Genomic DNA, 10,451 nt, shown 5'->3' on the forward strand with positions numbered 1-10,451 from the left:
TTTGGTTTTTTGAGACAGGGTTTTCTGGCTGTCCTGGAACTCACTCTGTAGACCAGGCTGGCCTCTGCCTCCCAAGTGCTGAGATTAAAGGCGTGTGCCACCACTGCCCAGCCTTAACAATATTCTTAAATATGTACACCATAGCTGTCTTCAGACGCACCAGAAGAGGGAGTCAGATCTTATTACGGGTGGTTGTGAGCCACCATGTGGTTGCTGGGATTTGAACTCAGGACCTTTTGAAAAGCAGTCGGTGCTCTTACCTGCTGAGCCATCTCACCAGCCCAGACTTGTGGGCTTTTAATTTGTTCTATTGGGCTGTGGGGAACCATGTTTCTAATGACACTTTCTTGCAGGTTATAGATTCTGGAATTTGCAAAATCAGTTCTGGAAACAAGTGGCTGGGGAGCTTAGGAGTCATAAATGTGTTTTCTATTCAGAGGTTTTCTCTCTGTCTGACTGTCTGTCTCTCTCTGTCTTTCTCTGTCTGTCTCTCTGTCTCTGTCTCTGTCTCTGTCTCTCTCTGTCTCTCTGTCTCTGTCTCTGTCTCTTTCTCTCTCTCTCTCTCTCTCTCTCTCTCTCTCTGTGTGTGTGTGTGTGTGTGTGTGTGTGTGTGTGTGAGACACCAGGCATGGAGCCTTGCACGGGCCAGGGAGGTATTCTACCACTAAAGAGTCACCTAACCATTCACGTAATTACCGGAGTTTCTTCATAAACAGATTTCAGTTTTACCATAGTCCCACTTATCACCTTTCCCTTCAATGTCTCACTTAAAAATGTCTTTTCCTAGTTGGATGTGATGGTTCATGCCTGTTATAATACTATTACTATTCAAGGAGGCTGAGGCAGGAGGATGGCCATGAGTTTGAGGCAATCCTAGGCTACATGAGTTCCAGGCCAGCCTGACCTATAGGGTAAGACCTTCTTTTCAGTCATAACAACAACAAAAATCTTCACCCATCCTTCCTCCCCTGACACCTGGGGCCTTGTGAAAGAATGTCTGCTCAACCCAGGTCCCAGAGTGACTGAGAAGGACATTCCACAGCCTTTAGAAACTACACCCAAATCATGGTTCTCAGTGGCACAGATGATCCAGTCCCTGGATTGGGTCATAAAGATATTTTTTCTGTATAGTTTTTTAGACCTTTTTTATTTGCTGTTATCCACTGAGAATTTATTTACTTATTACTTGTGTGTGCACATGCATGTGTGGGTGAACATGCATACTTATGTACATGCATGTCCAGGCCAGAGTTCAGCCTTGGGCCTTGATTCTCAGGAACCAAATCTTATTTTTTTTTTTAAAAGATTTATTTATTATTAGACATAAGTACACCATAGCTGTCTTCAGACACACCAGAAGAGGGCGTCAGATCTCATTACGGGTGGTTGTGAGCCACCATGTGGTTGCTGGGATTTGAACTCAGGACCTTCAGAAGAGGAGTCAGTGCTCTTACCTGCTGAGCCACCTTTCCAGCCCCCAAACCTTATTTTTTAAGAGAGGAACTCTCACTGGGCTCTGAGACTCAGCAATTCAACTAGGCTGACTGACTAGGACCCTCCTGTTTGTGCCTCCTCAGCACTGAGATTTTCTTATTTTATTTTATTTATTTAATGTATAAGTGCTCTACTGCATATACATCCACTAGGCCAGAAGAGAGCATCAGATCCTCTTATAGATGGTTGTAAGCTGTCGTGGTTGCTGGGAATTGATTCAGGTCCTCTGGAAGAACACTCAGTGCTCTTAACTGCTGAGCCATCTCTCCAGCCATGGCACTGGGATTTCTAAGTGTGCTACCACACACAGGTTTTTCCATGGGTTCTGGGGATCAAACTATGACCTTCTCTGAGCCCAGCAAGCATAGCCTGGGCACCTCCCCAGCCCTTGGATGTCACTGCAGGTTACAGCCGGAGCACCTCCTCAGCCCTTAGATGTTACTGCATATTTACCATGTTAGAGGGCAGCATCAAATACTTCCCATCCTTAGAGACTAGCTTTGCTTATGAACATGGAAATTGAGCCATAGCCCTCAGGAGCCCACCAAACAACCACATGCTCTTCTGTCATTTCCTCTGCATTCATCTAGTGAAGACCATGCATTAAGCTTCATGTAGGGGTATAACCAGGTGGCATTGATTTCACAGGAGTAGTAAGGGGTTCTCATGGACATGGATGAGGGGCAGACTGGATCTCATCTGGAGAGAGTTTCTGAGGTTCCCTCTAAAGCCTCCACCATTGGGCTGGTGAGATGGCTCAGTGGGTGAGAGCAGTGACTGCTTTTCCGAAGGTCCTGAGTTCAAATCCCAGTAACCACAGGGTGGTTTACAACCACCCATAATGAGATCTGATGCCCTCTTCTGGTGCATCTGAAGTCAGCTATAGTGTACATGTATAATAATAAATAAATCTTTTTTTTTTAAAAAAAAAAGCCTCCACCATCAAGAGAGACAGAGTGTGTGTATAACCTAATGCAGAGCCACTGTCAGCCAGGGCCCTGTGAACTAGGGTGGTAATCTGTAAGGGTGGCTGTCTTTTGTTCAAGTTATCTTGTTTTAGTTAGCTTTTGAGACAGTCTCCATATGTGGCCCAAGCTGACCTAGAATTTGTGATCTCCACGTCAGGATTATGAGTGTGTGTGCCACCTCATCCAGCTGCTGTATTTACTTTTGCCCATTCAGCCAGCACCAACAAGAGGGATGGTCCTTATTTGGTCCCCTGATATTCTTTATCACTGAATCCAACTGTGGTTTGAGTCTATACCTGGAGGAGTACTGTGGTCTAGATCCTCTGACTCATTGAGCTATTTCCTGAATGGCTTGGACTGTAGAATAAGGGATACCTTTGAGATACGAAAGCTTATTGTGTAGTGTGCTAGTGATGCACACTCTTTGTTCCTTTCTTCCTGCTTCTCTTCCTTTTCCTCTTCCTCCTCCTCTTCTTCTTCTTTTGTCTTTTAATAACTAGAAACTTCCTGTAGGTAGAAGCTACAGTTATCCTAGATTGACCCCTGCATCAACTGATAGTCAGTGCCAGCAGCCAATGGAGCTCAGGAACCAAGGCCAGATGCAGCTGTCTGTAATTCACAGATTAGATAGTGGTTGCCCGAGTGTCTTTTCTGGCACATTTATCTGAATGGACTGGAGCACCCATTGTGCTCTCTGATTAGGTCTCAGCTCCCACAGTATGCAAGGCTTGCTTCAACCTCTCTGTGAAGTATTCCTGACAGTGTCAGAGCTCAGCATAAAATACTTCTAGAAACTGCCTGTTGAACATCCTTGTAGCAAATAAAAGAACTCAGGCAGGACATCCATGAGAGGCAGCATCCCAACTTGCCTTTTGAGAAGAGATGGATAGCAAATCTTTATTAATCCTACTAACATATCTATTGGTATATTTATTTTTGGCAATATTTTAATATGAAAAATTCAAATATGTGTCAACATTTAACTTATCTTACTTGGAACATTCCTACTGTTTAGAACATTCCATCAGATTCTACTATGAATTTACCAGTTTAACTTTTTTGAGACAGGTTTTCACCAGGTAGCCCAGGCTGGCTTCAAACTCATAATCCTCCTGCATCAGTCTCTCAGATGCTGGGATCACTACCAAGACTTGTTTTTGAAGCAGGTCTTGCCACTCAGCCCACATTAGTCATTTGTCTTCACTGTGACATAGTCCTTGAGATAAACAGGGGAAGGGGCTTATTTTCACATCTCCAGAGAGTTCTGTTAGCTGGTTCCCTTGCTTTAGACCCATGGCAAGGCAGAAACATCATGAAGGAAAAAGCATGGTGGGAAAGACCACTCACTTCATGGCACCCAGGAAACAGAGAGTCAGGAAAGGGCTGGTGAAAGAATCTATCCCTCAAGGCAGGTCTGCTGGGACCTACTTTCTCCAGCCAGGCCAGCTTCCTAGCTCCCTCTACCTTCTGATAATGTCAGCAAGTTATGAATCCATCAACAGATTAATCCATTACTAGGACAAAGCCCCCAGGATCTGATGACTTCTCTAACTAGATCCATCAACTGGGGACCAAGCCCTCCCCATGTGACTTTTTGGAAGATGCTGTAAGTCCAAACCACAGCCTCTCCAAATGTAGACACGCACCCCACGAGACATTCCACAGCTTTTAAAAACTACAACCCAAATCATGGTTGTCAGCGTCACAGGTGACCCCGTCCCTGGAGCATAGTAGTGACTGCTTCAGCCTCAGCCTCCCATCCATCCAAGACGTCCAGGAGTGGTCAGAACTCTGTGCCTCTTGGATAGAGATGTTCTCTGCTCACGGTTTCTCAAGTCAACACATTCTGTTCCCAGAATTCCTTGCTTCTCACTGGAGGATGGGCAGACAGGGATTTCCTGTAATGATTGATTTCAGCGTCAGTTGTGGGGCCAACTACACTGTTCCATGGAACAGAACTTTTCTTTGCATTGTCTTTCAGGGTTTGTCCTTTTCTTTTCTTTTCTTTTCTTTTCTTTTCCTTTCTTTTCTTTTCTCTCTCTTTCTCTCATTTTTCAACAGGGTCTTACTTCTTCTTAATCTTCCAGCCTCAGCCTCCTGAATGCTGGGATTGTAAGCATGAACCACCTTGCTTGGTTTTGCTTATGGATTTTTCTCCTTCATTTTTGAGTGAGATTTATTTTATTTTTAATGACATGCAATCACTGTGTGTGTTTATGTGATATGCTATGGGTCACGCTCATCTTATCATAGGACAGAGGGCAAAGTCTCATGTGCGGCTTGGATGCCCTTAGTACTTCAGCAATGATATCTCTTGCTCCTCTTTGTTTTTAAAAAAATTATTCTTTGAGAGTTTCATACATGAATACAACATGCTATGATCATATACCACATTTCCCACCCTGGGTTGCCTCAATGTGTCCCTTACAGCTGCATGTCATCATTGTCCCCTCTTCCTCCTCTTCCTCCTCCCCTGCCGTGTCCAGGTAGTACTGCTCTTGAATACCTTCTCTCTGGCCCCATGAGCAGCTCTCTGCCACAGGAAGTTGCTAAAACAGAACAGATAATGCCTGCTGCATTGCTCGATCTTTCCTCTATTCATTTTTCTGGGTTTCCTTAAATTTGGGACTGATTTTCCATTTATAGTAGTAATTTAAATTTTATTTTCAAGGGTTGGAGTGTAGCTCAGGAGTAGAACACTTACCTAATGTGCAAGAGGCCCAGAATTCAATTTCTAGAAGTGTTTAAAAAAAATTATCTCTGGGCATGGTGGTGCTTCTAGCACTTGGGAGGGAGAGGCAGGCTGAGTTGAAGGTCTACAAAGAGAGTTCCAGGACAGCCAGGGATACATAGAGAGACCCTATCTTGACATCTCCTCCTCAAAAAACCACAAGTATAAAGTTTTTTAGTATAAAGTTAAGTAAAAGGTAAGTTTGCTTAAATTGAAAAACATAAATCAGGGAAATCCAGCGTACAGCTGAACTAGGATGGAATACTCCGCCTCGTGTTGAGAAACACAGTAGTCTGGGGTGGTGACAGCTCAGCTGGGGAGGGTGCCTGCTGCCCAGCCTGGCAACCTGAGTTTGATCATCAAACCCACATGATGGAAGGAGAGATTCCACTCGTGCAAGCTGTCCTCTGACTTCCACATTTGTGCTGTGACACGCAGTCGTTATGTGTATGTGTGAGTTTGTACACACACACACACACACACACACACACACACACACACACACACACACCTGAAACACAAGTTAGGTGTAGAACCCTATCTAGACCCAAATGGCTCCACAGTCTGCCCCTCCCCAAGTCCTCTTCCTTCTTGTTTCCCATGGAGAAGCCCAAAAAGATACTCTGTGCATCTGAGTTCAGTGGGGATGAGAGAGATGGGCAGGACTAGTGGCCAGGCTAGGAGGCAAATGCCCAAGGTCACCTGGGGGCTACAAGTGGTTTCAACTCCCAGGTAACCACGATGCCAGAATACCTAAGGCGGCGCTTCGGGGGCAGCAGAATCTCCATCACCCTGGCTGTGCTCTACCTGTTCATCTACATCTTCACCAAGATCTCGGTAAGGTGGACACACTGCCTAGCCACGCTCCTACCACACGGCAAAAAGCTAACCAAGTATACTGCAAGGCTTTTCCTCCACATTACTTCTTTCTGGGGCAGGTTTGATGTTAGAGGGACTAGAGAGAAGGGAGGAGGCAGAAGAATCATCAATAAAGGACAGGCAGAGGCAAGGAATCCCTCCCTAGGCCTGCTAAAGTTTGTTTGGTGGCATCTCAGTGTAAATGGAGATCCAAGAACCACCCCCACTTCTCTGCCCCCGTGACCTTTCTCCAGATATGAGAGAGTGATCAGATCTTAATCAAATGTTCTGGGGACTGCCTGGGCATGCCTCATGCTGACCTTTGGATGGGCTAGTCTCCAGCAAGGTGGCAAGTACTAGATACACTGTAACTTCCAGGCATGGACTGTTCAGCAGGATCAGCTCAAGATGTCACTACCTCTGGGGGTGTCGATGCTCTTGTCCCACATGAATGTCTGTCCTGTAGGGGCAGAAGAAATCCCATCTAGTACAAACAGCAGCAACTGACTGTGTTCTCACTTCAGGCTCAAGGTGGTCTTTTTAGAATGCTTTCTTATAGTCTGGCACAGAGTGAATGTCATCTTAGGAGCAGTCCACCAGTTAGAAAGAGGAGCATCGCCATTCCAAATGGCTAGACCAACACAAGCCAAAGCTGGAAGATACACAAAGTCAAGAGATGTTAAGAGGCAGAGCCCAAAGCCCTAGAGATACAGAGTGAATAAAGAATATGAGGTTAAGAACTGGCCAACATTGAAGGGCCTAGTGTACAGCTCTTGCTTGCCTATTGTGGATGCTGTGAGAGCCACAAGGTGAACGAGATCACCCTGGCTGGAACACGCAGGTCACAGTGTGGAGGAGGTTGGGTAGGAAGACAGCAGAAGTTGGGGAGGCCATGACGTTGTTGCTAGAGTGCAGGGCAGGTCTCTCAAACTTAAAACTGCCCATAGGGCTTCATTTTGAGTTCTTCCCTCCAGCTTAGGATAAGATGTATAAGGAAATAATGTGTGTAGCTTTTCTGTATTTGTCAGAGTTTGGGAGAGAGCCCGGTCATGGGGAGTTGCTGGGAATGCCCATCATAATCTACTCCTACCTCTTCAATCACTCATCCATCTCCTGGCCCACGTATCCACTCATTCTCTCGTTCATCTATCCATCCACTCATCCATCTACTCTTTTATCCATCCATCCATCCATCCATCCACCCATCTGTCTGTCCATCCATTTCATCTATCCACTCCTCCATCCATTCACCCATCCATTCCTTCATGAGTCCACCTATTCACTCCCTCCTCCATTCACCCATTCAGTCCCTCTTCCATCCACTCCCTGGCCTATCTATCATACACTCCCTCCTCTACCACATTCCTCGTCCGTCCATCCATCCATCCATCCATGAATCTACCCATCCACCCACTCCCTAGTCCATCTACCCATCCATTCACTCTTCAACTTCCCATCTACAGGTGGACATGTATGCAGGGGCCATCTTCATTCAGCAGTCCTTGCACCTGGATCTGTACCTCGCCATAATAGGGCTGCTGGCAGTCACAGCTCTGTACACTGTTGCAGGTATTATGGGGAATGGGTGATATCTGGAGAGTTGGTAGGTAGGGCTGAGGGCCATCCACTTTATTATGACACACCTTCTGTGACACACCAGTGTGCTAAGGCCATTTACTCATTAAGTCTCATTCTCATTCCACTGTCCTAAACAATCACATTTTAAAAATCATTATGCAAAGGTAAGAAGGTTATTCAATAAGAAAAGGGATTATTTAAGTGCATCACAAATAAGCCAGATAAGGCAGGTGGGATCATGCCCATTATCCCAAAACCAAGGAGGCTGAGGCAGGAGGAGCCTGAGTTTGAGGCTAGACTGGGCTATGTAGTAAGGTCCTGTTTCAACAACCAAATCTTCCCACAGCTATAAATGTTTTTCTATTTGTGCATTCTAGAAGAACTAGTTGAGAGACTACTAAGTGCCAAGAATGTGAATTCACATGTATGATACAAAGCTGGGCAATGTGAAACTGGTTTGGGAACCTAAGTTTAGACAGATTTATCTTTTCCTCTTAAATTTGTGCTCAAGTAGTATCTGGCAATAGGAGGCTTTCAAATAGCTGTGTTTTGACTAGTACCTGTTTATCTACTCTGGCTTTACCTTTGTCTGCCTCCTCTTGGTATAATTCATTCCAAAATTTATGTGCACCTACACATACTCACATGTGTCGATCACCTGTGTGCCATTTGCCATAGAAAATTGGGTATGAAAATAGACCCATGAAACAAAAGTCTCTACTATAAAGCTGGTTGTGTTGGCTCAGGCCTATAATTCCAGAACTTGGAGGCCTGAGGCAGGAGTTCAAGGCCAGCATGGGCTATACAGAGATCCCCCTCTCCAGAACACCTTCCCCATACCAAAAGAAAACCACTGAAACCAGATTAACCCAAAACTTTTACACACACACACAATTTCTAGTGGTTATGAGGAAACAAATCATGAACAAAGAAATCAATTGTCAATGTCAAGTATATTATTATACTTGATAAATGCTATCAAGGGTGACTAAGGAGCTGGAGAAACTCTTTTAAAGGAGCTTTTAAAAGGGAAGGATCTTTTTTCTTTTCTTTTTCTTTCTTCTTTTTTGGTTTTGGTTTTGGTTTTTCAAGACAGGTTTTCTCTGTATAGCCTTGGCTGTCCTGGAACTCACTCTGTAGACCAGGCTGGACTCGAACTCAGAAATCTCCTGCCTCTGCCTCCCAAGTGCTGGGATTAAAGGTGTGCACCACCATTGCCCAGCTGGGAAGGCTCTTTTAAAAACATAGAATACTCAGTCAAGGGCCCTCAAAGGTGATCTCTCAACCAAATTTAAATGACATGAGAAGTGTGGAGAATTCCGAGCAGAGAGGAGGACAACTCTAGAGCCTGTGAGATGAGAGCACACATCTCACAGAATAGCCAGGGTGTCAGTGACAATGACAATGTGCCCTATCCACTGAGCTTCATGGGGTGTGATTCGAAGGCTTACCTCAGAACATGACTGCAGCGGCTCCTTAGAGCTGGCTAGGAGGCAGGGAAAGGACTGGAGGAAAAAGAAAAACTTGCTCCAAGTGTCAGAGAACACCATCCACTGGAGGCTCTAATCAGGGAGGGAGGGGACACAACTCAATGCACACAGAAGGCCCTACTGTAGAAAGACTACTGGAAGCCATGTGCTCAGAGCTGGAGGGGAGTGAGCTAATTGCCATGTTCATTTCATCTGTGTTATGGCCAGTTCATCTTTGAGTTCCTTGAATGGAAGAGTCTGTCTCCTCTGTTTGGCTGGAGGTTCTATGAGGGCAGAAACATGTCTCTTGGTGGGTACACAGCCTGGTGCCACCAGCTATTCAGTGACCAATTGAATAGAATGGTATGCCTTGGTATGGAAAAAAGCTGGGCTCAATGGGTATCAAACTGTGATGTAGAAACAAGATCGACTCAGAACACTAAACCATGAGATCTCATGACTTCTGCCTCACTTGAGAGAACAGCAGAGAGCTTGGGTGAGATTATAAGCCAGGTTTCCCATCACTTGGGAGAGGGCTCCATTACTGCTACTCAGGAAAGGGACATTAAGGATACCACGCCCTTCTACATGTTTTCCTTAATTGCCCAGCCTTCTGCACTCTGATAAACCTGTTTGTATCAGGCCAGTGTTCCTTTCCCCTAACAGAGGGAGACACCCAGAGGAGGCTGGAGCCATTGTCTGTCCACATGTTTATGGACTTGCGGACACTACAAAAATTTTTCTGAGAAGGCAAAATCAATGAGAATTCTCTTAGGCCACTGTGATGGTGGTAAGCCCAGGTGGTATGTTTAGAATAGCTAGAACTCTCATTCTTTTTCCAACCTAAAAAATAAAGGTGTTAGGCCAGAGAGATGGCTCAGGTGGTAAAGGTGCTTGCCACCAAACCTATTAGCATGAGCCCAATCCCTAGAACCCACATGGTGGAAGAAGAGAACTGAGTCCCTTACAAGCTGTCTTCTGACTTCCATACATGAGCCCTGGCATGTGTGTGCACACAAGTAAATGTAACAAATATTTTAAAATAAAGTACAATTATTTTTTATTAGATATTTTCTTTATTTACATTTCAAATGATATCTCCTCTCCCAGTTTCCTCTCCGAAAAAGAAAAAAAAAATCCCTGTTCCCTCCCCCCTCTCCCTGCTCACCACCCTGCCCTCTCCTGCTTACTTGCCCTGGCATTCCCCTACACTGGGGCATAGAACCTTCACAGGACCAAGGGCCTCTCCTCCCATAGATGACCGACTAGGCCATCCTCTGCTATACAGATGCTGCTGGAGCCATGAGTCCTACCATGTATACTCTTTGGTTTGTGGTTTAGTTCCTGGGAGCT

General features: G+C 45.2%; 1 protein-coding gene across 4 annotated transcripts in view; it reads left to right on the top strand.

The window, feature by feature from the left end:
• Slc5a11 (solute carrier family 5 member 11) overlaps window positions 1–10,451 on the top strand; it is a 65,342-nt gene that overhangs the window by 28,497 nt on the left and 26,394 nt on the right. For 2 of the 4 annotated variants that reach the window (XM_031384608.1, XM_031384609.1), the window contains 2 exons: window positions 5,926–6,030; window positions 7,515–7,620. In XM_031384608.1, coding sequence (XP_031240468.1) covers window positions 5,926–6,030; window positions 7,515–7,620 — 211 coding nt within the window. The remainder of the gene's footprint in view (window positions 1–5,925; window positions 6,031–7,514; window positions 7,621–10,451) is intronic. The other 2 variants (XM_031384610.1, XM_031384611.1) reach the window with 1 other exon arrangement.

This window comes from Mastomys coucha, unplaced genomic scaffold (genome assembly GCF_008632895.1).
Source record: "Mastomys coucha isolate ucsf_1 unplaced genomic scaffold, UCSF_Mcou_1 pScaffold21, whole genome shotgun sequence".
NCBI classification, from domain to species: Eukaryota; Metazoa; Chordata; class Mammalia; order Rodentia; family Muridae; genus Mastomys; species Mastomys coucha.